At 43.8% G+C, this 27,093-nt stretch overlaps 1 protein-coding gene across 1 annotated transcript in view; it reads right to left on the reverse strand.

Annotated features, from left to right (window-relative positions):
- The window catches only part of CMPK1 (cytidine/uridine monophosphate kinase 1), a 99,779-nt gene that overhangs the window by 23,320 nt on the left and 49,366 nt on the right, over positions 1 to 27,093 (reverse strand). Inside the window, exons 3-5 of the mRNA XM_078671508.1 lie at positions 16,043 to 16,195; positions 6,358 to 6,434; positions 6,183 to 6,279 (exon numbers count right to left, since the gene is read on the reverse strand). Coding sequence (XP_078527634.1) covers positions 6,183 to 6,279; positions 6,358 to 6,434; positions 16,043 to 16,195 — 327 coding nt within the window. The remainder of the gene's footprint in view (positions 1 to 6,182; positions 6,280 to 6,357; positions 6,435 to 16,042; positions 16,196 to 27,093) is intronic.

Here is a 27,093-nt window from a genome sequence, read left to right on the forward strand (position 1 = left end):
CGCGGTTAAATGTTATCTGTGGTTTGGCTTTATCAAAACATGTCGTGTAAGGTGTCATACGCTTTGGAATACTACCCCCTCGCCAATTCTGGTGACGGGGGTAGCATTCCATCCTTCTAGAGGGAGAAGACATGTTACTTTCCTTAAACCCGGTTAAAGTTAACCAGAGCCTCAGCATCACAAAATGGATGCTGCTGCCACAGACACAATCTGACCTCCTGCTGCTGGGAGCCCTTCCAGCGAGGGAGGCTTGGCCAATAGGTTTCCTGTCACAGGGAGGTGCTAGCACCACCCCAGACAGGAGATAGTGGATTGGGCAGGGAGGGCTGAATGAAACTAGACACTGCCTGGGGCACACAAGGTGTCCCATGCATAGGCCAGTTCAAACCGGTGCTGAGCACTCCAGCCCCAGCTCTGGCGCGAAACTGGACAAAGGGAAAGGGGTGTAACCACCCCCTTCCTGGGTCCCACCCATAGGAGGGACCTAGCAGGTAATCCAGCCCCTTGATTTGGAATAAAGGTAGGAGCTGTGTCCCAAGACTTTAGATAATCCTGACTGAAACTCTGATACGAAACTCTGGACCCTTCGACATCCTACTCGACGTAGAAGACTGAAGAATCTCCCTTGTGGTCAAGGAGTGACCACCCTATGCAAGCAGGCACCATCCAGCGCTCAAAGGTTTGCTTTGTTGTTGCTCCCGCCGGAGCTCGAACGACAGACCGTCAAGAACCGGACTTCCAGACATCCAACAGCCCGATCCACAGCCACAGCAAAGCTGAGACCCGTGGAGGCGACGAGAGACGTGGGACCGGCCATCTTGGAAAGCCAGCGAAGTGCTTTCTGTGCAGCTCCTGAGGCACCCTCGAAGCTGTGCATTGGGGATTGAGAAGCCCCAGGCCCGAGCATCAATTGCACCGAAGATCACCTCTCCACACTCACCGAGTGCTGCGTGGGGCCCTTTTGCATTTTCCTGCTCGGCGCGTCTGTCCGGTCATTTGCCCGTTGGCTAGTGGCCTCTGTGACGACGAACCTTCGAATTTTCAACGCTGGTCTGGTTGCTCCAGACTGGCCCTTGCTCCCCTGAAAAGGAGCAGCCCATCAAACCTTGCTGGTCTGATCCAGAAGCCATCTTTGATTCCTGCGTGGGTTGCATTTGTCAAGGCCTGTTGACTCCGAATCGAGATCCGACACCGGTGACAGCGAGAGCCTTCGTGGGCAGTCCGTGCCCAGCACCTGGTCGTCGTCGACACCTCCTGGTCCACGTGACAGCGGAGACAAGCTTCACGACATCACCTGATCACAACCAGACATCGCCTGGTTCCTTGCTGGTTCCTTCCTGGTCACTGGCTAGTGACCCAGACTCTGTCCCCTCTGCTTTCAGGTACTGTACATCTTCGATCCACCCTAGGATTCAACCGCACTCTTCTCTCCTGGTCGCCTGCAGCATCTTTTCTCCAAGGCTCCATAGAACTCCACGACGAAACCGGACACACTTTGACACCTATGCACCCGCTTCCTGTGGGTGAGGTAACGAGAGTACTGAGGTGCTCCTGTAGAGATTTACATCCCTAGTGTCCTAGTTTAAAGTAGATAAGTTCTAGTCCAGTCGGAAGGCTTCCAAATCTGCAACTTTCTAACTTTAGGCACCCATTGACTTCTATTGGTGCACGCGTGTGCATTTAGACACTGCACCCGAATCCTGTGGGCCTCCTACGTCCTAACTGCTGTTAGTCCAGTGTAGCCCCAGCGATTCCCAAGGCCCTAGTCCTTACCATTGTTCGTGACGTGGTTCTTATACTACTATTTTAGTATATGGTTTTAACCCCTTCCACGCTCATGACGAGCTGGGCTCGTCATGAGGTAGCCTCCTCGCACGCTCATGACGAGCCCAGCTCGTCATGAAACATGGGAATCAACAAATCTCAGCACAGGAGGGGAATACCATCAGCATTGATGTGGTTAAGGCCCACCAGGGCCTATCCATATTTGTGCACCTTTTGTATGTTATATTAAGTTACTTGTTATACGCTTGTGCTCCTGTGCTCATAAAGAGTTAAGGGGATCTATTTAGAAATAAATACATATAGATTTTGAATATATAACCTGTGTGGTGTCCTTTCACTTGGTATTAAAAGGTTTGCATATGGTAAAACAGCTGGCTTCACATGCCCTCTGGAGTTTAGCCTAAGACTGCTTTTGTCCATGCTACCCCTAGGATAGCTGGTCTATAAGGTTGACTTTACAACCATCACCATAAGGGTTGTTTGGACTGGTGCAAGGTGCTCACTAGAATAGTGAACATCATATACCTGGCCAACTACTCACAGTCCCCACCCCTCTCCCTTGAGCAAGATGGCGGAATGGCCAAGTTTTTACAGAAATAGGTCTGTGACCTCAAGAAAGGGATAGATATGTCCTGGGAGGCCTGCCATGGTAAGCTCCTGAACGTCTGTGGCCCCATCAACAAAATCTAAGACCTGGCTGAAGAGGCTAAGGCCTCAAATACCCTCTCTCCCCCGAATTGGTTTTGGGTTGGGCGCAATGCGCCATATAGTGTTCCTATGGCGGCTTCCATGAATACCGTGTGAGGAGAAGACCCAGAGACACCCTGGATTCCCCTTTTTTGAGAAAGAGAAGAGCGACACGAGATCCATTTCCAGCTGGGAGCGACCGTTTTTCATTACGAAGAAATTACGTAGTGGGCACGAAAGGGATTTGTTCCCTGAGGTACCCGTGGATTGAGTACCCAGTTTATTTGGTCCCTGTACTACTTGGGATCTGTGAGTGTGTCCGCACTTTTGGTTTAAGTGTATGCCCATGTCCTGATGAAGCCCATAGAAACGAGTGGCTGAAACGAGACTGCGTCGACATTCTATGAAGGAGTCCATAATAAAGATTAAATTGGTTTATATTCCAATATAGGCACCTCTAGAAAAAATTTGTTTGGAGTGATATACTTTTGGCGCTGTGTAGGACTTCCTAGAAGTGTAGCACTTTGATGTAACAGTGCACACGGTGATAGTTTCTTATATTTGTCTTAGGGTATATATGTTTTATATATGTTTTGTAGATATTGTAGATGTGATGTATATATATATATTTTGTATAATGTATGTAAATAGGATGAATGCAAACTAGGGTTGTTCATTGTTGTTAAGTCTTTTTTTAGCATTTTCTTCTTGTGCCCCATTCTGTCTTTGGATACATATATATGTTATTGTGATTGATGTATATAATTGTTAAAAAAAATTGAAACATCAGGGTTATTAGTCAATCTCTGTATGAGAATAAATATTGAAGCGATCCCTCTGTACTACCTGTTATTTTTCCCACATCTTTTGATGTATTTTGCTCATGTATAGGAGAGTAATTTGGGCATAACCCCTATTGTTGGTTGATGGAACAACTCCAGTCGGCAGTGGACCTACTGTAGAGCTTGGGATTTGTAATAAATGACAAAAGGTCTCTGTTGACCTGGGCAAAGAGGACCACCTTCCTCTGGTTCATCATAGATTCGGTGCCCTTGTGCCTACCTACCTGGAAGGTATACAAAATTTGGAGGGAGTTACAGAGAACTCTATCCAGGCCCAAGACATCTCTACGGCAGATTGCTAGGGTGGTGGGTCTTCAGTCATCCTCCATACAGGCGGTATTGCCGGGCCCTCTCCAATACAGAGCCCTACAGCCCCTCAAGGCATTCCACCTGCGAAAGGGTCTGCAATATTCTGGGCAGGTCCCGCTCACAGAGGAAGTGAGAATGGAGAGGAGGTGGTGGTTGGATCACATGGAGGCGTAGAAGGGTGGGCCATGTTTGGTTCAGGCCCATATATGGTTATAAAATCGGTCACCAGCGAGTCATGCTGGGGAGCGCGCTGCGGGGACTCCTTTACAGGAGGAAAATGGTCTGCAGATGAACATCAACTGTTTGTAGCAGATAGCATGTTTCTTCGCCATCAAGTGTTGGATGAAGGACAGGGTCAGCTGCAGTGTCCTCCTCAAGATGGACAACTTGTCGGCAGTTCGCTACATAAACCATCTGGGGGTACCAAATTGAAAGTTTTAGTGGACCTGGCCAGAGAGTTATGGACGTTCTCTCTCCACCACAGAGTCTCAGTAACAGTGGAGTACCTTCCGGGAGCATCCAACATGATTGCGGATTGGTGCTTCAGGGCATGGTCGGACATGAGCCTTTGGCAGTTAGAACCTCGAGCCTTTCGGCGAATGCAATCACTTTTGGGATCTTTCCGCTTCCCGCCTCAATCATCAACTCCCCAAATATTTCACCTGAAAGCCAGACCCTAGGGTGGCAGCGACAGATGCCTTTCTCCAAGGCAAGTTGCCAAAGAACGTTACACTTTCCAATCATTCGCCATGAACATGCACTTCTCAGCCCAGATTCGCAAACAGGCGAGGGTGGTTTTGATCACGCCTTATTGGATCCCTCAAGTGTGGTTTCGAGTTCTTCTGGAACTTTCCTGGGATTCTCCAATCCTTCTACCACCAAATCTGGGTACCCTCTGGGACCTTCAGGGTGGTCCCCATCCCCTGGTCCTTCAGGGTCGGATGCCCTTCATGGCCTGGCGGATTTCAGGCAACGTTGGAGACTGCAACGCCTTTCACATGAGGGTGAAAGAATCTTGGCAGCAGCCTGGGCAGACAGCACAAATAAATAGTACAGGTCAGCTTGGTCCCGATGGGTTGGTTGGTGTCTTCGGAACTATCAGGATCCCATGGGGTGCAAGATGGTCTACATCATGAATTTTCTGGCTTCTTTGACATATAAGGGGTTGGCCTACCGTACAATAAACTCTTATAGGTCAGCAATCTCTGCGGGCCATGCCCTCACCCAAGGAGCTGCAGTGGACCAACACCCTTCCATATGTAAGCTGACAAGAGGGATTTTCCTGTCACTGCCCCCGCAACTCAAATATTCCAAATTGTGGGATGTTAACAAGGTTTTCTCTCTTTTTAAGAGGTGGCAATCATACAAATGTTTGTCTCAGACGGCATTGTCAGCATAGCTTGCACATGTCTAGTTTCATGTAGGAGAGTGTCCGATGTACGAGCTTTGGAAGTTTCTGGACGTGTCTTTACCCTCCCCAGTTGGATCAGATGGGTCATGCAAGAAGCGGGCATTGATGTCTCGTACTTTGGGGCTCACTCGGTCAGAGGTGAAATGGCCTCTAAGTCGTTCTCCTGGGGGCTCACCTAGAGGACATTATTAATGCTGCAGACTGGTCTTAGGATTCCATGTTCAAGAGATCCTATTTTTTTTCCTGGTGGTGGACAAGCTTTGAACGAACATAATCCTCACATAGAATGAAAAATGTCCTAGTAGACATGGAGGAAAGTTTTAGTTCCATTAAGGACACAGAGGCGAGGATTATTCCCGCCTGGAGTTCCTGAGACTCTGCCACATTCTCAACCCAGGATCAAAGGGTGCTCATGGTTGTGGTGTCCCAGCTCCTCGTACAGCCCAAGTATAGCCTTAAATTTCCTTTTTTGGTTTTTCATAAGAGTTCTATATTGACTCATGTTTTCTCTGCTGAAGCAGCATAGTAATACAGCTTTGTCTACATGTGCTTTATTTTGCTTGCCCCGTTATATTTTGGCTGCACGGCTTTCACAAGTTCAGGTTCATCCGTCTTTATCTGAATTCTTGTAGGTTCATAAGCATCTAAAGCAGACTAAAGGAGTTTTGTGATATGGAAAAGAGTCGCAGTCAAGAAAGAGGAAGTTACCCAGAAGCTTTCTGCCTTTGTGGTCTCCCCGAATTGTTGATTGGTTCACCTTTGTTGACCTTTCCCCTGTTGACTATGGGAAAGATATTTTTTTATTTAGTAAAGTGGAACACTGTTGGAAAGTAAAATAAACAAAGTAGAGCATATTCATTGCCTCTGTGTCCTTAATAGAACTGAAACTTTCCTTCATGTCAACTAAGAAATTTTAATTCTTCTTTCAATACATTTGTGTTCTTTTGGAGGTCACATATAGTGTGATCCAGACTTCTAACAGTAAACCAAAAAACAAATAAACTCCACAAAACTGACTGCACAAGTCTGTGGGAGTACTCCAGTATCAATAAAATGGTTTTAGACTAACATTTTTTACAGCTTTGATTAATTAAAAAAAAAAAAAAACACCCCCAAATGCTGTCAAGGAGTTAAAACACCAAACTTGCCTCATCCACTGATTTGGAAGCATCCACCTTCTTGACTTTACCGTTCTTTTCGTATTGGTCAATAATGGGCTTTGTTGACCGCAGATAGGTTTGGATTCTATGGACAAAATAACATTTCATTAGAAAATGAAGAAAAATTGGATGCCTCTACTAGGCATTTAAGTTACTGGTTTACCTCTTTTCTAGGCTCTCTCGATTGTCGTCAGTCCTTCCGCTGCTTTTTCCTCGCTCCAGACAACGATCAATACAGGTCTAGCAACAAACAAGGAATGTATTGTAAAAGACAACTCATGTCATAACAGTACAAAAGTCCTACTTTCAAAGGCACTTAATATTAATATCGCATTTAAATTTGAAAAACAGCAGGAATTAAAGTTTTTAGATTGGGATACTCATATTTAGTCACAAGCCACCCAAGACAAACTCAATTCTAGCACAGACAAAGAATATTGGCAATAAGTGAACACATTACATATTTAGATGCAAGTTAGAAATGCATAATTTGGGCACCAGGGTATTTTTTGTACTTTTGAAGCAACATTTTATCATTGGTTTTAACCATGCAAAGATGAACATCTACACGAATGACATACAACTTAGATAATCAAGGCAATGCTGAAAACCATGTAGGAGGAAGAGAAGGATCTCTGGGGCCCTTCTCTGTACATTTCCTCACTGCATACCTGCTCTAGTTCCCCAACCAAAACACCACTATAGTTTTATATTGCTTTTCAATGCACAATTCACAATTGTCTTTGTTCATCTCTAATGACATGCTATTTCGTTAAGTTCTAAGCTTTAGATACCACTTGTATTACTTTACAATAAGACCATCATAATGTTGTATATTTTTTTCTCGATTCAACACTTCAAGTCCTTTATGTCAGAACCTCACATTATGATTCCAATATAGGCTGATTCATGTTAGATGGAATTTTAATGCCACACTCATGATACTGGCTGTTTAGATCCATACGCTGCTGGATGGGAGGAATATTTTTCCGGCAAGTGGATCAGTACAATCGTCTTAAGTTTGAATTCAGAGATAAACCGGTTGATCTTCAGTCCTTTCCAGAAGTTCATGTTTGGATTTAAGAAATAAATAAATAGGAGGGGGCAAAAAGTAACATCAGCAGGGAAGATACACTAGCAAAATACTTATTCTGGTATGAGCCCCAACTTACCCCAATATAGGCCTAGGTGGATGCATGACCTTTTACCTACATTTGTCCTACCTTGCTCTACATAACTGCTCCGGTGCGGAACTTTTACCTAGTTTGGTGCCGAATAAATGGGTGGTTTTCTTCGAAAACTAGCCTAATTTATTATGCATGAGGATTCTTAGTATCACAGCAGGTTTACCATCTTCTGTCTAACAACTCTGTACAAAACTCACCACTATCATCATCCTTTGCAGACAGGCCCACAGTACCTTGACACATCTAGGTAGAACCCGAGGGTACCTTTCTGGTATATAAGTACCACATCTTCACCGGGCAAACCAGAGGAGAGGCTTCCACCCTAACACAAGAAGCAATAGTCCATGCACGCAGACGCTCCAGCACGCAGTGGCCTGACATCCCTTGCGGGGTGTCAAACTCGAGACCAAGACAGGGTCCTTCGTTCTTTACCATCAGGTAATAAGGTTGGCTCTTTCCTAAGAGGATTCTTGGCTATACACCTACATACATCCTAGGTACACTTAGGTACATCTAGTTAGGGCTTGCATCGTAGGAATACTCATGATTACTGCCATGTATCTACATACCTGCATATATTCATTGTTTTAGCACCATAATAGAATTCTACCTTTTATTTACTCTGTTGGTGCTTATAATCGTAGGTCTGTTTCTGTTAATGGTTGTTGCAGAACACGTATTTTATACTAGAATGACGCTGGTTCAATAAATACTTTTTTTAAACGTCCCCATCAATTATTCTGTGCATCTCTCCGAGACAAAGTGAGCAAGAGTGATTAAGCTAAAAGTACTATACTGTTTCCACGATCCCGGAGGGGACAGGGTAATAATGTTCGATAGTTCCCAAAACCTTTTCGCTCCTTGGGAAGGTTGAGGGGGCTTATAGTGAGCTAGCTCTACAGACTAACATATCCTTTGGGAGTGCCAAGAATCAGTCTAGACACTAAACTCTTGGTTTATGTTGTCTAAACGCGCAGATCCTATATAGATTTGTAGGAACAACATGACAATACTTTCGCTAAAGGAGGGACAGAAGGTTTAGGTGCTGGTTAGGTCGGTAAAATATCTGTAGCCTGGTTAGCTCACTGGGACCAAGCTCTCTATATAGTTGTTTCATTGGCAACTATAGAGTCTTGAAGGCCATTGAGGACTAGGTTTGAACTCCCAGGTCAAGGGAGTGGGGGGGCTGTTTGGTTACATAACATATGCGGTTTGAACAGAACTGCAGCATAGATATCAGCATATATTGGAATCAATGCAACGATTCGGGTGTGACAAGATTACTGTGATATTTATGGTAATCCTGCGGTTAACTGTGGTTGGGGGGGGGGGGGGCTCAGAGTGACAGAGAGAATCCCATTCAGAAGTCTTAAATGGTGGTTGGACAGACAGCTAAGTGACCACATTATTGATTTAGGGGGAAATCACTAAATCAGTATCAACATTAACTCCAAGGCCCTGGACCTACTTTTAGGCAGTTGGTGAATCCAGAGCAGGAGAAAATGTGAATGGGAGAGCCAGAAACATTACTTTGGCCTAAATGGCTATGTATTAAAATGAAGAATGAACTTCAATCCACCTAACATGTTACAGCAGCAGCATGGTTTGAGAAGCAATTCTTAAAAACACAAAATATGCGACTTCAGGGAAATTAACACAATCTAAAAAGAGAACTGGTTGCTAGATCACATGCACATTTTGCCTCACTTACTTCAGATGTCTCCGTTCTGCAGCAGCAGGTTAAAGAGATGGAAGAACCTAGTGCTTCTGCTGCTGGATTTGTTAAAAATTAAGAGGCTCTGATAATGGTCTTACGAGCTACGGTTGAGAACATGGAGAAATAGCAGCGGCAAAACAACTTAAAGAGGGGGTGGGGGTGGAGGGTTCAGACCCTAGGACCTATATAGTCAGCTTTCCCTGACTTGAGCGACTGAGAAATGGACTCTCATGTACAGTGGGCGCACCGACTGCCTTCCCTCACCCCATGACAGCTCTAGGGCAGGCTACCGCATCCTCGCCCTATATTGGTACACATTTGCAATTTTTTGCTCTGACAAGTAATATATCTTAAAGCCCGTCCCACTACCCCCATCAAATTGAACTCATTGTCTATATTTTGTAAGTCTGTTCTCTGCAAGGCCACTATGGACCAGCGTTGGCGGCTTCGGCAGCTTATAGACCCACTTAAATTAGTGTGTACACAGGTATTATTGCAAGAACCTGCTAAACTAAAGGCACTTAAAGATGGCTGGTCGTACTTTTTTCATACAGAAAAGGATGTAAAGGCGGCTCTTACTAGATGGGAATCTTGCAGACCGACCTAGGGGTGGGGGCAGGGTTTTTTCGGTTTTCTGCCAAGGGACAACAGCAACAAAGAGGACTTTTTGAGGGGGCATTTTGGTGGACTGCACGGATTTCAATGGACTCTTTTTCACGCCCTCCTGTTTCTCTCTTGCAAATGCAAAATTTCGCTCCTCTTTCTTTGCACGGCAGTGGTTTAATTTTGGGGTCTGGGCGGTTAGGGGGAGGGAGGGTTGTGGGTTCGGCGGTAGCTCCCCGCAGCCTGTCAGTCAACGATAGCAGAGGAAGGGGATGATTTCTTTCTGTAAGAATTGGGGGGTGGGTCTATTTGGGTTTGAGGTTTACATCATCAGAGTTTAGTACTCAGTTATGACTTTGCTATGCACAGGGATGGGTTGGTGGGGGTAAATCGCCCCAGAATAGTAGGAATGTTATATTTAGTTGACACATGGCAAAGGGCAGAGCAAAGGGCAGAGTAAAGGGGGGAGTAAAGGGGGTTGCAGCAGAGGAAAGATAAAGGTATGTCTCAGTTAAAGTTTATGTGCTGGAACGTTGCGGGACTTAACCATGGGAAGAACTTGCAACTAGTCCGTGAGGAATTATTGTGCCTTTAAGCCACAGATACTCTGCTTAACTGAAACCCACCAAGCCTATAATGATAGGTCTATGTTGAACCAATTAGGGTTTGATGTCTTAGTTTATTCCTCCTAGTCTGTTGAGATACGCGGGGTTGCTTCATTGAAGTTAAAGAATCTGCATGCTACTGTATTGCGAACCTTGGCAGATTCCAACGGGAGATGGGCAATAGTGCAGTTGCTGACCTTTGGGCATACATTCACTGCATGTTTGGTGTATGGTCTCAACATTGATAGCCCTGACATATTTTATTTTTTGAGTACTGAAAATTGGGGTGGGACGGCGATCTGATTGTCACGGGGGACTTGAACTACTTTATGGATCAGAAGATAGATATTACCAATAGAATAACTCCGGTTAGAATGCGTAGAACTCTAGAAGATATTCTTGATCTTATGCATGTTCATCAACTAGAAAATGTTTGGAGGACGCTCTGTCCTGCGCTGCCAGGATTCACGTTTTGCTCCAATACGCATAAACATTATTTACGCATTGACATACTAGCCAAGAGATCTATTTTGGAGAATGCACATTTTGAAATCTGTCCTAAAGTAACATCTGATCACAATCCCCTTGCGTTAACATTACGGAAAAAAATGACTGTAAGGGGTCCTCTACGGCCTTTCATTTTCTCAGCACTTAATAAATAACCTAGAGTATTGTATCCATCTTAGAGCAGCGCTGGGTGAATATTTAGGTAATAAAAAAAGGGCACTGCACCAGCCCACATAGTCTGGGACTGTATATAAGCTTTCAAAAGAGGGACGACCCTGCAGTTTATTTTGGCCCAGACAGACGTTTATCCCAAGAGTCGGAACAAAATCATCATGACTGTCTCGAATTAGAGCGGCTGAATGCACAGGCAGTCATGGCTGGGGATACAACAGAACGCAAGCTCGACTTGCAGCTTTTAGATAAACGGTCTGTGTTGAATAGAAGGCTTACTGAGAAAATAGCTAATGTTCACTAATTTAAAGCAATGCAGTACGAGTATGGGGAAGAGGGTTGGTCGGCTATTGGCTTCACAGATTTCAGAAACGAAGTCCAAATCTTATATTAAAACAATAAAGGGGGAGGGGGAGCTGCTTTACACTCATTCGTCCGAGATATCAGAGCAATTCGGAGCCTTTTATGGTAACCTTTATGGCGACTCAGTTTCAAATGAGAGTAGGCTCCAAGACTATTTGCAAGAGAGTCATCTTCCACAACTAAGTTGATGAATTTGCTATACTACAACACGACATTGTCGGTGGAGGGTGCAATTAAGGCCTCTGCCTTCGGGTAAAGCTGCAGATGAGGATGCTATCCCATTAGAATTCTATAAAGTTTCTGTTGAAATATTGGTATCGGAGTTTACGGAATTAATAACATATTGCTAATGGAAGGGAAGCTCCTGCTTCTTGGAGTTTTACTATTATCACGGTGTTTCTCAATAAGGGAAACTCTTTGTAAGATAGAGGCTCCTATCGTCCCATTTCTTTCATTAACTCTGATGCAAAAATATTTTCCAAAATTCTAGCTGCACGTCTGGCCCCCAATGTTCATCAGTTTGGTTCTGCGCTCAACCCAGGTTTGTTCACCGGTGGAGACACTGCATCTCACATTAATACTGGTATAGCAGCCTTTGACGTATCCAGCAAATGAAAAACACAGATCGGTATGATCATGCTGGATGCCGAGAAGGCTTTTGACAGGGTGGCCTGGGAGTCACTCTGGGGGACAATGTCGGATACGGACTGGGGACCCAGTTCATCTCTCTTGTTCAGAAATTGTACAATAAACCGGTTGCAGTCGTTAAGGTGAACAGCCTTTTATCTAATCAATTCCCTGTCCAGAGGGGCACTCGCCAAGACTGCCCACTCTCCCCCTTGCTTTTTCACTTTAGATTGAGCCCTTTATAAGACATCTTACGCAGAATACTGGGATTACCCGGGTCAAGCTGAAAAATATAGAATTAAAGTTTACCGCATATGCGGACGATATTCTTGTCTCCATCGTTAATCCTGTTGCAGCGTTAATCCATATAACAGGATAGACTGAACATTTCGGCTCTTTCTCCAGCTAGAAGCTGAATTTAGCTAAAACGCAGACATTCCTCAATTTTCATTCTGATGTATTGCCAGCATCTCTGGGGTTACTAATGAGGCGATATATTTAGGTATTTGTCTTACCAGTTGGGTAGAGGAGCTCATTGCCCTTAATTATGAACCACTCCCTAAATCTGTCACGGCCAAACTGCGCAGTTGGCATCGGCTTCCTCATCATTCTTGGCAGGTGTAATTTAATTAAAATGAATATTTTGCCTACGTTTTTATACCTCTTTCTCTCAATTCCTCTCCGTGTCCCACATTCTTTTTTCAAGCGCTTCGAAAGTACAATAGGCAGTCGTATTTGAGGTTACAAATGCACCAGAAGGGCTCTTAGCCTCATCAAATTATCTCATCAACAAGGTGGCTTTAGGCTTCCAGACTTTAAGTTCAATTTTGGGCTGCATTTGGTGGGTAGATGCGGAGCTTGCTGAATGGGCTGGAAGCAGGACTATCTTCATTGGCCTATCAATTAGCTTATGGGCCGATAGGATTCACTCTCTAGAAGACCTCTGACCTTAACTACTACAAGCGAGTCAAATTCAAGGTGATTAGGGAAATAACCCGGATCTAGCACGATATCTGCAAGAAATGTTCTTGGCCTCTACTGCATTGTCATACTGTTTTATTGGGAAACCCTATTCTGGCTGATATATTTCAGGATCCTGCTGGAAGAATCTGGTTGTCCGCTGCCATCAACAGACTGGGACATTTATATGATAATCAGGGTTTTAGTTCTTTACAGCACTCAAAGACAAGTTCAGGCTTCCATACTGCTCCTTCTTTAAATATTTGCAGATTAGAGATTATTTCTTAAAGGGGCAAAGAGTGTTAACCAACCCATATACATCAGATATATTGGAGGGCATATATGAGAATTCTGGTAGAGGCGTGATTGGTGCAGTTTATCGGAAACTCATCGCATCAGCTAATCACGATAACCTGCACAAATCTCTAAAATTAAGTCAGCTCTAGAATACTAATGTCACAACAGTAGAAGCGCAGGAGTCATTAGACATCTTAGATAGAGCAGTAGCCTCCATTAACCCAAAGCTGCAACACCACAAGACTGTTTTTATGCTGTACTATACCCCTACGCTCATTTCAAAGTGGGCAACACCCCGATCTCTTTGTAAGTCGCACTGTCCCAAATGTAATCTCTAGGCTGCAGATCTAAATCACATGCTTTTGGATTGTCCTTTGCTTAGGCTATTTTGGAAAGACTTATGCACAACATTATCAACACAATTTGGTCGCCAGTTTCAGCCTACTGACACAATTTGGTCGCCCGTTTCAGCCTACTGAAAAGGAAATGTTCCTTGGAATTTAAGCACAAGGTCATTAACTCTGAGAGGGCATTATTCTCTATTATCATAGTTTGTGCTCGTCTGTGTATCGCTAGATCATGGATAAACCCTGTCAGTCTAAATGTTAAGGAGTTTTAGGCATTACTCAGACAGGTCTTTGAATCCGAGCTAGCTTTAGCTAAAGTCAGAGGCCCTTTCGCTCGCCACAGGTTTAATAGGGTTTGGTCTAGTCTGCAATGGGTTTAGTCATAAACCTATCTTCATTTTTTCAGTATTGTATTGTGTAATAGTATGAATTGTTGTAATCCTTCAATGTCATGTGCCCTTAGTTTCTTTTTCTCCCTCATTGAGTATTATATCAATCTTATTATGTGTTAAGAAAAAGCTCTTCTTTTCTTTTAATGTTTTGTAAGGTATCGTACTAATGGCTTAAAACTTTTTTTTTAAAAAGAAGAATTAACTTCAATCCACCTAGCGTGTTTTTACAGCAGCAGTATGGTTTGAGAAGCAATTCTTAAAAACAAAAAATAGGTAACTTCAGGGACATTAACACAATCTAAAAAGATAAGCGGTTGCTAGATCACATACACATTTCCCTAGTTTGTTTTACATGATTTTTTTTATTATAAAGCGAGCAGTTCCAATATTATATGACCCAGATGAGTATCGATCTGCTCACATGATTGTGAATAAACTATCCAATCTGCTGAGAAAGCAGCTAGGTCTACAGAGACAACCCTTCAACTAGTTACATGAAAAACTCTGCAGGAGAAATCCAGCCAACAACATACAAGTTAACAAGCTAACTCAAAATACGTAGACAGTGGGCAGCTAAGTAAAAAAAAAAAAAAAACTGTGACTTCTTGAAGTAATGAGGATACAAACATATAAGGAAATAAGTTAAACAACTTCAACCTGTGTCAATGACCAAGACTCGAACTTCTACAGTGAGTAATAGCCTCACCAATAAAATTGGATGCAGCAATTGATTCTAGGACATATCCCTCCTCAGAAGCTTGGACACAAGCAACATATGATAGTGACTTTCAAACACTGAAATCTAAGAGCATCGCTGTAATCCTCCCACATCCACCATGGCTTCTGTTTTTACCCTAAAATTTTTTGTCGTTATTATCCCAGAAATCTTCTCGTAGTTTAGGAAAGAATGGCAGATAGGGGTTGGGCAGAGGTAAGTGGCCTCCATGTTGTAAACCTTCTCCTACACGATATATACATAAATATTTTGTTAACATGTTTACATTTTTTCAAATACTAATGGGAGGTGCTTTCATAAGACTCCTCTAGCCAGAGATGCGAGGTGCCGGAAGTGAAAAAGCCCCATACCAGGATGGGCCCATGAATGGTCTAACACTGGTCTGAAAAATTCCCTCTGGGATGACAATTCCATTCATTACAGTATGTAGTCTCACCCATGAAGGTGAAACTGGTGTACAAAATGCACCCTAACCACATAAAAACTCTTGTAGAAACTCAGTATGAACAAGCCTTTATTTGGTGTTTAGGCAGTGTGCAGATGCTTTAATGTTAGTAACACTACACAGAGGAGCTCTTCGACATGGTGCAGGAGGGAAACTTCATGGTGTGTGTGTGTGAGAAGGCAGAGCATGAAACTAGTGGGCAACAAAGAAAACATAAAAACGTATAATGCACATGAATTATTGGGGTGCTAGGCAGTGGTGTAACACAAAATGATGGCCTGCTCTGTAGAAGGTGTAGGACCCCCCTCTAATTTCTCACATCTCCCAAACAGTCATTAGCTTTGGGATGAATTGGGGCCCACGAAGGGTTGGAAGGGCTGTGCTGTATGGGCTGCAGGGGCCTATGTTACACTCTTGGTGCTAGGGTAATGTCAGAATCGAAGCAGGTTTTAAAGGTGGTGGGCAGCAAAGAAACAACATACAAACTCACAAAGGACCTTGAGATAGCTGGGGGTGGTAGGGTAATTCCAGAATCCAAGAAAGGTGTAAAATGCTGAAAACAATAATAAAACAGCAGGCTGGAGGGCCCTTGCGGGCTGATACCTCCGTCACCTGGTATTATTGTAGGTAAATTAGGAATCAGTTTTCTTAAGCCTCCGTGGGACTCATGAAAGAGGCACACATGGCTTCCTCGGATGACCAAATATCGTAAATTCCACTTCGTTTTCTGCAACGGTTGTATGGTTACTGCACTTCAAAATAGTTTGACGCCCCCATAATGTGGCATTTTGAGACTGCATAAACCATCTATACAAACAGAACACCCACTGGGGGTTTCAGGTATCAGTATACAGACTGGCAAGTAATCCACACGACTCATTTGTGCAGTACCTCATTATCGCAGTCAAAAAAGAGCACAAAAGACACAACTGCATTGTCTTCCATTTGCTTATTCCAGCCCTGCAGGTTGTCTTCATTTCGAGGAAAGCCATCAATCAAAAACTTATTCTTCTGGACATTGGACGCCATAGTCTCATTCATTGCCTGAAAGAAAAAAGACCTGTGGTCAGGTAATAAAGTCTTGGAATCCTAATATTCTATTATTGCAGTTTCTATTTATCTGCAACTATCCCCTTTGAGGGCATGACCCCCCCCTTCCCCAAGCCCTCATAAAAAATGGGTCTACTCCAAATTATTTAGTAAATCGGGGACAATTACATTATATTTCAACGTAAGGCTGGGGCTTTTTCAAGACTGGAAAGGCCCTGGGTCTGCGCGTTGCGATGGGGCGAAACACATCTTGGCTGTTCTGCTTCAGGGTGTTATGTTACTATTGTGAGGAACCGAGCAATAAATAACTACCATCACCAAGTCATCGGTCTTACACAGCTTTCTTTACCTTGATACAAATGTATATAATTAAGTTGGTTCTGTAGTTAAACATAAAAACTACATGCATTATCGCTTACTTTGAATTCTAATGCAATTATATCCGACTAACTAAACAAAATGTACGCAGCTGGTTTCAGATTTCCGAGAAATGCCAAAAGTAAACTAATCCAAGATTTCAAGTGCCCAGAGAATTCCCTTGTTTGAAGCATGCTTCATGTTTGCAGTGTAATGTGGACATTATCGTTTCATTTATAGCATGTATTTTTCATTGAGACAGCTTTTATATCCTCACTTTCTGGCTTATGCTTGGTTCAATATGGTGATACATATAAACAACTGCATGTCAAAGCTGTCAGGAAAAAAAATGCTAGTAACCAAAAGTTAACAAATGATGGCAGTCACATAACGGACTACCATACAGCCGCTAGATGTTGTAAAGAAAGCCAGAGAAATGAAATGAAACGACAACTTCACTCTATGAGAAGTGGGAGGACAACAAACAGCTGTGACTATTATCAGTAACGAGTAGATGTATGTGTGCTGCTAAAAAGTGAACAATATCCATCAAATACATACAGAAGAGTGCACTACTCGGGCAAATAACACTGAAGTAGATAGGTCTTTAAAATATACATTTTCAGAAGACTGTCACTGCACGTCAAGGAAAGACAAATGTTTCCCTTTACACTGGAGGTATTGAAGGTATCAGAGGCTTTTCGAACGAGCCAGAAGTTTTTTTTCTTCAAAATATTTCTATGACGTTAAAATGAGTTATTGCTTTTTGCTTTTCAGTGCATAATGACATTCTCCATGAATTTTCAGTCTTAAGTGTGGCTGTTAAATACATTTTTCTATAAATATTTGGTCTCAAACACAAACTTATGATCTGAAGGTGTGCAGCTGCAGGATCGGTGCATGATAGCGGTGTGTATTTAATCTGGTAGTTCCATCCCTCCATTACCTAGAAAGACGAGCCCCCAGGATACTGCGGAAAAAGTTGGAAAATGTGGTACAAAATGGAAAAATTGTGGCATTGTTGCAGTACTCTTTCACTCAATCATTCCCTTTTAGGCTTAAATCAATGGAAACCGTTTTAGCAGACTATTCCACTTAGAATTAGGCATGTTTAAAGTGTCTGAGCGTTTTTTTGCTAAACACTACTTTGTGGTAGCATTCTGGAGCACAAATAACGCCAAGCACAATAGCACAGGATTGCTAGTCATCATGTTTTCTGTGGCATTGTGCTGCAATCAGAGACGACAAAGCACCGAAGGGCATAGGAGCAGGAGAGATATGATGTGTGGAGCGGTTGGGCAAGATGCCTCTAGCAAACTGGGAAGGTGTCCCTGGGTCATCTTTCAGTCCCTTATAATGTGAACATCATGAGCTGTGAAGAGCTGCTTTCAGAAGTCGGCGTTTGTTTACGGAATGGCTGCAGGGAGCAGCTGAAGCAGTACGTGTCTTTCACAAAGCTAATTCCTGATGCTTGCAAGCATTTTTTTGCCTGAAGAGTTGCAATTTCAACATCAGTCTGATAATTTTGCTGCAATTAACTTTTGAGTATTTTGATTATGTAGCTGGCAGTATCTGTTTTTGATAATCCTACTGGTTGTATGTTTTGCAAATGTTTAACACTGGTAAGTAGTAGAAGAAATACATGCAGTAAGGATATTTTCACTATACATGTCTCAAGGATATTTATACCACTGGAGTGAAAAGCATGTTTTTCAACTGGAGACAGCTGACCTGTATGGACGCCGCATTGCGGAATTGGTCTGTTCACAGGGTGGTAACCACGGAAGAGGGGCACGTTCCTGAGCAGATCTCACCGTCACGGATACTGCCAGGCTTGGCAGGTGAACATTAAATATCACAAGTAACAGCAGCACAGAGTGGACCGTGCATAGAGAGGCTCGGGGAGATTAATACCCGTATGTACGAGGTGACCTAAGCCGGGGCGGGAGGTGGTACTGCAAGGAGGGACGCATGCAGGAATTGCGGCGGTGTGAAGGTCAGTGGCAATACATGTAGGGACAAGCAGAGCACCACTCAGTTGGTATACACTACTGTGCTGGAGCAGTGGGCTCCTATACTAATAACGCTTCCAGGAGCTGCAGGTCACCCTTTCAGTGCTTGCCCACCGTACAAACCTTACCGGATTGCCACCTGCGGGAGTGTAGACGTTAGCCCTTTGAGAACGGCCCTATCTGGGGAAGACAATGGGCAAAACAGACAAGGCACAGTCCAAGCTCAACTTTTTTTTTTTTTTTTTCATTTCAAAAGATTTTATTATTTTGAAGGAGCACATAAGTCCAAGCTCAACTTTGAGAAAAAACGCTCCAAGTCACATGATACAGCATCTGAGGCCGACCAACCTATTACTCCTGGGGATGAAAACTCGGACATTAGGAGCATGCTGTTGTCAATGGAGAAGGGCTTGCAAAACGGCATTGCCTCCTTGGGTACGAAAATTGATGCCCTCTCCTACCGGATGGATACAATGGGGGAAAGGCTGGACAAACATGCAGAGAGGTTAGATATATCTGAGTGACGACTCACGGAGGTGGAGGTGGCACAGACTACACTGGACACAGACCACAAGCAACTCGGGAGGGTCATATGTGTGCTGCAAGACAAAGCGGAGGACTTGGAAGCCCGCTCGAGATGCTGCAATCTACGAATTACGGGCCTACTGGAGACGACGCAAACAGGTAACATGGAACCCTTTGTGGAGAAGCTGCTGGTGGACCTTCTGGGAGCGGAGGTGTTGTCGAACATGTTTGTCGTGGAGCGAGCGCACTGTTCCTTGGGACCCTGCCCGCCGCCGGGAGCACCGCCGCGTCCAACCATAGCGGCAGTAATGTGAGAAGGTCGGTCATTCCCACAGGACATGTACTATGTCGCAATCGACAGCTGGGCATCTCGAACATTTGGAGACCAATAGCATGTGTGCCCCATGGAGCTTGGCCAGTGACCAGTGCCACCTATGGAGGATCTTGAAGTAAAATAATTGTTGCCTGACTTCACTTAATGTTTTGTCATGATCCTCCATAAATGTAAGCCACTCGTCGTCCGGTATAGAGGGGCGCAATTTAGTTTCCCTTCATTGACGAACGTTCTATGCAGTCGGTTGAAAGAAAAGAGTGGCAGTCAGACTAGAATAAAACCCCAACATCGTTCCCTTAAAGTGTTTCCATGTTATAATGTAATGTAGTACCTGGTCAGCCTCCGAGGTATGGGGCTCTCTACCCATTACAATGCGAAAACTGTGTAGGATTTGCATATATTTACAGTTATGCAAGGACTGAAGCCTATACTCATACTTGAGAGGCAAAAGGGGAAGTCACCCTTGTGTGACAGGTGTTCAATGCAGAGTATTCTCTTGTCGCGGCACAGGGAACATTCCAGCTCCTCCCCTTTTATTGTGATGTTGTAATTCCTCCAGATGGGTGCATGCAGGGAGTTTGTAGCAATTTTTGTGCCCGTTTCCGTTTCCAATGTAGAGTGAGGTATGTAGTATAGGGTTACCCTGGGGGCCTGTTTGAGCATGTGATGAGTAATAGACCTCAAGATCAGTGAAAAAGTTTCTTGTTGTTTGTGTACATTTTATTGTAAACTGATCCATGTACTTTTCTGTTAAACAACTTATTTACTTTATCTAAAGTGAAGACTGACTGTAAACTGATGTGTTATTTACAGCGTAAACTCCATATCCTGAAGTAAGCCTTCAACTGCTCATCCTCGCAAACCCCAAGACAGTCAAGTGCTCAAAGGAGAAAAACCTGGCCATCCCATTGGGTTGCCCATTATCATGGCCCTGTACAATCTTGGTAAACAAAGAACTCATACAGGACACTGACAGGAACCACCAACTACCCCAAGATCTCTGAAAACTACCTCATAAACAGTGTGCATAGATAGATAGGGAGACCTAGTAGATCCTGATCTTTGAGAGTATCTCCCTTGTTGCATCCTTCATGCAATAAAGAAATCACGTGTGTTGGGTGTTGTTCTGGTTACACGAGCTGTCACGAGCGTGGTGGTTGTCATGTCACAGCTCGTGACGGCCTCGTGTTGTGGGTTTCCTGGGAAGAATGTTGTCCTTTAAAATGGGGAGGTTTTCAGTTAGGAATGTTGTTATGTGTATCTGGCATTTCCTGATTTGACTCCATCGTGAGCAGACGTGTCAAATAAACCTCGTTCCTTACTTCTTTGTTTCCTGCCTATAATTGAATCTTCCTACACTGGCGACAGGCGGGATTTCATCACCGCGCAATTTTTTTTATAAAAAAAAAAAAAAGAAAGAGAAAGGAAGATTTCATCGGACTGGCAGAGAATTGTTTATTCCTCGAGTGGATTCGCGCTCATTAGGACTATTTGTCCTACTTTATAAGGATGGCATTTCCTGTTTTTGGAGGATTACTTTGCTTATTTAAAAGAACTTTAACCTACCGTTTCTAAAGGCATTTTTCTATCGAAATGGTGCGTTCTATTGTGGAGCAGCTGTGCTTCATTCCTTCTCGAATCTTGGATTACCAGCATTCTCGCTTATCTTATAGGAGCAAATTGAAAGATATGCTTAAAGATTTGTGCCAAAAGAATATTATTGAACCAATCGAATCATCTCCTTGGGTTTCCCCATTGTAATTTCCATCAAATCTTCTGTGGAACTTAGATTGTGTGTGGACCTTCGCAGTGTCAATGAGGCGATTTGGGTCGATTCTCATCCCCTACCCAATCTTCATGAGATGGTTTCCACCCTAGCGGGGGCACAAGTTTTTTCGTGTGTTGATTTAGCCAGCGCTTATCATCAAGTAGTGCTATCTGAAGTATCAAAAAACATTACCGCTTTTATTACACCGGAAGGTCTTTACAGATTTTGCTGTATGCCATTTGGTTTGGCGAGTGCCGCTTCAGTGTTTCAGAGGCTTATGAGAGACACTTTGGAATGGTTAAATGGCGCTGTTGCGTTTCAAGATGATATACTTGTTTTTGGCAAGAACAATGAAGAGCATGATAAAAATCTTGAGGGTGTGATCGCTGCCTTGTCAAGGAATGGACTTACTTTACGTCTTGATAAGTGTAAGTTTGGGCAAAAAGAGGTTGAGTATTTAGGGCATACCATTAGTGGCATGGGGATTAAACCTAAACGAAATCATGTTGAAAGCATTGTCAATGCCCCTTTGCCTTCTTCAAAAGAACGACTGGTGGCGTGTTTGGGACTCATTGAATTCTATGCAAAGTTCATTCCAAATTTTGCTTCAAAGGTTGATCCGTTCAGATGTTTGTTGAAAAAGAATGCTAAATTTGTATGGACTGAGGAGATGACTGAAGTTTTTGGGAATTTGAAAAAGTTCATTGTGAACGCGCCATGTCTCAGACCTTTTGTGTGTGGAGCCAAATGCATAGTCATGGTGGATGCTAGTAGTTCCGGTTTGGGTGGTGTTCTTTTGCAGAGGGATAATGAGAAGGAGTAGATTGTTGCTTATGCATCAAGATCTTTGAGGGATGCAGAAAAAAATTATTCAGTCATTGAGAGGGAATTGTTGGCATGTGTGTGGGGCGCAGAACACTTTAGATCGTATTTGTGGGGTACACGGTTTATCATAAAAACTGACCACAAGCCTTTGATCTTTCTCATGTCTCCAGGTGGTGGCAGAACAATGTCTGCGCGTCTTGCAAGACTAGCTTCTAGACTACAATCCTTTCAGTATCAGATTGAGTATGTTCAGGGTAAAGCAAATGTACATGCAGATTGCATGTCCAGACTGGTTTCTTCTTGTGAAGTTACATGTGGAGTGAAAGAAGATGATTGTGAAGTAGCTTTCACTTTTAATGATGTCTAATTGGTGGATAGTGATCGGTCATTTTTGGAAGAAAAAAGTTGGTTAGCAGGGATGAATAAGGATTTGGAATTGTGTAGTGTCAAGCGATATCTAGTGCAAGGTTGGCCCGAACCAAGGAAGTTGTCGGGTGATATGATGGGTTTTATTAAAGTTCAGGAGGAGCTGCCTGAGGAGAATGGTTTGGTTTTAAGGGGGGACAAAATCGTTCCACCTTTTTCTTTCAGAAATATTGTCCTTGGAACTGCTCATGAGAGGCATTTGGGGATATCTTTTACCAGAATACGAGTGAAGGAGACCTTTTGGTGGCGGGGTATTGATGCTTGTGTAGACCATTTTGTGCGTTCTTGTGTTTATTGTTCAAATAGTGACAAAACGGCTGTTGCTTTGCGTCCTGAACCACAACCTGTTGATTTACCCATTGGTCCTTGGCGTAAACTTGGTTTAGACATCATTGGTCCTTTTAGTTGTCTAAGCAAGTAGCTTTTGGAATTGTCCTTATCAATTACTACTCTAAATGGCCGGAGGTTAAAATGGTCAGGGATGTTACTTCGCAGAAGGTGATTGAATTCTTGGATGATTTTTTTGCAGAGAAGGGATTCCCCAGGAGATTGTGACTGACAATGGTCCCCAGTTTGTCAGTAAGAAGATGGAAAGTTTTATGATTAAGTGTGGTATTGTTCATAGGAAAATTGCTGTTTTCCATCCTGAAGCCAATGGCCAGGTCGAACGCTTAAACCGCGTGATCAAAGAAGCCATCCAACTCTCTATTAAGGGGGGTTTGAATTGGAGAAATGTATTGCAATCCATGCTTTTGGCGTATAGAACTTCTGCTAATTCTGTAACCTTGGTTAGCCCTTTTGAGCTTTTAAGAGGACGTAAGCCTAGTACCAGGTTAGCACCTTGGTGGTTGAAGAAAAATGTGTAATGGTCTGATAATTTTTTGAAGGTAGATTTGGAAGCTGTTCGCCGCAGAATTGAAATGTATAAAAATAAGATGAAACTTTCCATGGAAAAGAAGATTGGGTCTGCATCTAGTTGTTTGGTTAAGTTAGGTGATTTTGTTCGTATAAAAAAAAAAGGTGTTGGTAAAGGTTTTCCTGTGTGGTCATCTCCTAAAAAAGTAATTGAAGTTTTCAAGAATGCCGTTAGGGTTGATGGTGGTTCGGTTTGGAATTTCAATAGGGTTTCTCTTTTTTCTGGGCCTGTTTCGATTCAAGATGATTGTGACAGTAATGTGTTTTTGGATGTTGGGGAACATCCTGAAAAAAGTAATATTACGGCAACCAATGGCAATTCTGATAACACTAGAAGTGTCCGTTCTCACCGTCTTCCTTCTAGGTATAGAGATTTTATTATGAATTAATTCTAGGATGATACTTATGGTTTTTTTTTTGTTTGTTGTGTTTTTTTTTTAAGGTTTTGTTTTAAGGGGGGGAAGGTGTGTTGGGTGTTGTTCTGGTTACCCGAGCTGTCACGAGCGTGGTGGTTGTCATGTCACAGCTCGTGACGGCCTCGTGTTGTGGGTTTCCTGGGAAGAATGTTGTACTTTAAAATGGGGAGGTTTTCAGTTAGGAATGTTGTTATGTGTATCTGCCATTTCCTGATTTGACTCCATCGTGAGCAGACGTGTCAAATAAACCTCGTTCCTTACTTCTTTATTTCCTGCCTATAATTGAATCTTCCTACACATGTTCCCATGTCTCCAGTTTTTTTATTTTTTTTTTATTAAAAAGGATGCAGGTGTCACCTGCTACTCAACTACAAAAAATATCCACATTAGGCACGGTCAGGTGATGTTTCTGTGATGCTCCATATCTGTTTTGTCCCCCATTAATCTTTTTACATTTCATGGCAATTGTATGCTCTGTTCCTGACATTGTATTGACGTACCTTTCTGTGAAGTAACATCTTAGCAGATATCAAACAGAATACAAACAAGCACTCGCAAAACCAATAGGTCTCGCCTGTATAAGAGCTATTGGCTCTACCAATGTCTTTTAGCCATGTAGTGTTCAATGTTCAGCGTGGCTTAAAATTTGTGGTGTGGCGCAGAGGTGAGTGGCTTAGAGGAGAGTAGTGACGTGGAGTGGTGTAGAATGGAGTGGAATGGCATAGATTGCAGTATGTTATGTTAAAAATTTTTATACCATGCTAGGTCACCAAACGGTTTCATGGCGCTCATAACAAATACGGAGGGCAGGAACGCGTATTACTCGAAGGCTGACTGGAAGAGATACGTTTTCAGCATCCTACGAAAGCAATCGTAGGAAGGGCAATGTCGAAAAGCAAACGGGAGGGAGCTCCATGTCTTAGGGGCCAAAAAAGAAAAGCAAGAACCGCCGTATTTTTTGCGCTTGATTTTAGGGATGTCTAACAGGTTGTGAGAGGAGGAATGGAGATCTCTGGAGGGGACATATCGCTTCAGACTCAAAGAAGTGAAAACAGGGGCCAAATCAGACAGAGCTTTGAATACAGTGCAGCCCAGTTTGAAGATGCAACGCTTAGCCACCGGGAGCCAATGCAGGCTCCGCAGTAGCGGCGAAACATGCTGGTGCTTGGGTTGATGGTAAACCAGGCGTGCTGCCCGATTTTGCACCAGCTGCAACCTGTGGAGATGGAATGCCGGAATTCCTGCATACAAAGTGTTGGCGTAGTCGATTCTCGACGTGACGAGGGCCATGATGACAAGGATAAGTGCATCTCTGGTGAGAAATCTGCAGATTTTACGTATCCTGCGCAGATGGAAGAAGCAGGATGACGTAACTGCACTAATCTGGGGCCTCATAGATAGGTCACTGGAGACGACTACGCCAAGGCTCTTCACAGAGTTGACGGGGCAAGGAGGGGGCCCTAGTGAGGGAGGCCAAAAGCTGTCATTCCATGGGTTGGCTGCTCCACCCACGAGCACAAGCTCCGACTAGGTGGGGTTTAATTTGAGTTGGCTATGGTACATCCATTCCGATATCTCAAGCATGGTGAATTGGAAACTGGTACGGGAGGAAAGGGAGGTGTCAATGGGAAAAATTAACTGCAAATCATCCGCGTAATTGAAGATGGTGGCTGCGGATTTGCGAAGGGAAACAATCAAGGGCTGCATGTACAAATTAAATAACAAAGGGGATAAAGCGGAGCCCTGTGGGACTCCGCAGGATAGGGAGGAATAAGAGGCAGAGAAAGTAGACGGGTGCACTGCCTGAGAACGCCTGTCCAGAAAGGATCTAACCCATTCAAGAGCTATGCCCTGAATGCCGGCATTTTTGACACGGTCGATCAATATTGCATGATCGACCGTGTCAAAGGCCGCCGATAAGTCCAACAAGACAAGTGCTTGGGAGAGGTTATTATCGGCGCCCTTTCTTAAGGTATCCATAACAGCCACGATGACCGCCTCGGTGGAATGGAGAGGGCGGAAACCGGCTTGCTGGGCCTCCAAAAAGGACGAGCTCTCAATAAAAGCGCTCAGGCAGCGAGTGACATATGTCTCCAAGATTTTCCCCAAATAGGGGAGAAGGGAGATGGGCCTATAATTACTCAAGACCGTAGGGTCGACATTGGTCTTTTTTAGGATCGGTATCACAACTGCCTGTTTAAAGGAGTCCGGGACCACCCCCGTCATCAGCGAGTTATTAAGTAATGCCAGGGAGGGTCGGGTCAGGCCAAGAAGATTTCCCTAAGAACATGGGGAGGGCAGCAATCATTGGGGGAGCCAGAGCTCACTTTATGCAGTAGTGAATAGAACTCCGAAAGGGAGATCAGGGGAAAAGCGTCTAGGCAGCAAGGATTTCTGGGAGGTAGAGAAGGAGGAAGAGAGGATGAGGGCGGGGGGATATTGTTCTTGATGGTAGTGATTTTATCAATGAAAAAAGCATTAAGTGAATCGTACAAAGACTGTGAAGGTTGAGGGGTGACAGGGTCTGGCAGAGAGAGCTCATTCACAATGGAAAAGATATCCTTTGCCTTGGAAGCAGACTCCATAATTTTTTGGAAAAAATAAGTTGTTTTAGCCAATAGGATGGATTTTTTATAGGCTTTCAGACGGTCCACAAACTCGGCTTTTAGTTGATGGTCATAGTTACGCCTCCAACGGTGCTCAGCCCGGCGTAGGGCCAATTTGTCCAGCTTTAACTGGTCCGTAAACCACCGCTGGGCGTCATGGGGGCGCCTAGTTTTTTATAGTTTTCAAAGGGGCAACAGTATTACAGGCAGACAGCAGCCATTGTTCTAAAAGGGAGGCCTGGTGAGTCACCAGGGCGGAGGTCGGAGGGGCTGTAGAGGCCAATATAGAATGGAATTCCACCAGATTGGCTCTCTTCCAGTTCCGAGCAGTGAAATTGGTCACAGGGAAAGGGCGGCTGGGGGTAGTCAAATTAAGGGAAAAAGAAATAAAGCAATGATCTGACCAAGAGCAAGGGGTCACTATAGGGGACGAAATTTCAAGATTGGCCGTCCACACTTGATCTAAAATGTGGCCTTTGCAGTGAGTGGGTATTGTAATGTGTTGGTGGCAGTTCAGGCCTAATAAAAGGTCAGAAAATTCCTCCGAGAGGTGACTTTCCTGGGTATCAGAGGGCCAGTAATTGAAGTCTCCAATAATCATAACCATGGCATGGTTAATGATAAGTTGAGAGATAAAGTCACCAAACTGTTGAGGGAAGGAAGGCATAAGGCCAGGGGGTCTGTACACAAGGACAACAGTAAAAGAAG

Source organism: Lissotriton helveticus, chromosome 1_2 (genome assembly GCF_964261635.1).
Source record: "Lissotriton helveticus chromosome 1_2, aLisHel1.1, whole genome shotgun sequence".
Lineage (NCBI taxonomy): Eukaryota > Metazoa > Chordata > Amphibia > Caudata > Salamandridae > Lissotriton > Lissotriton helveticus.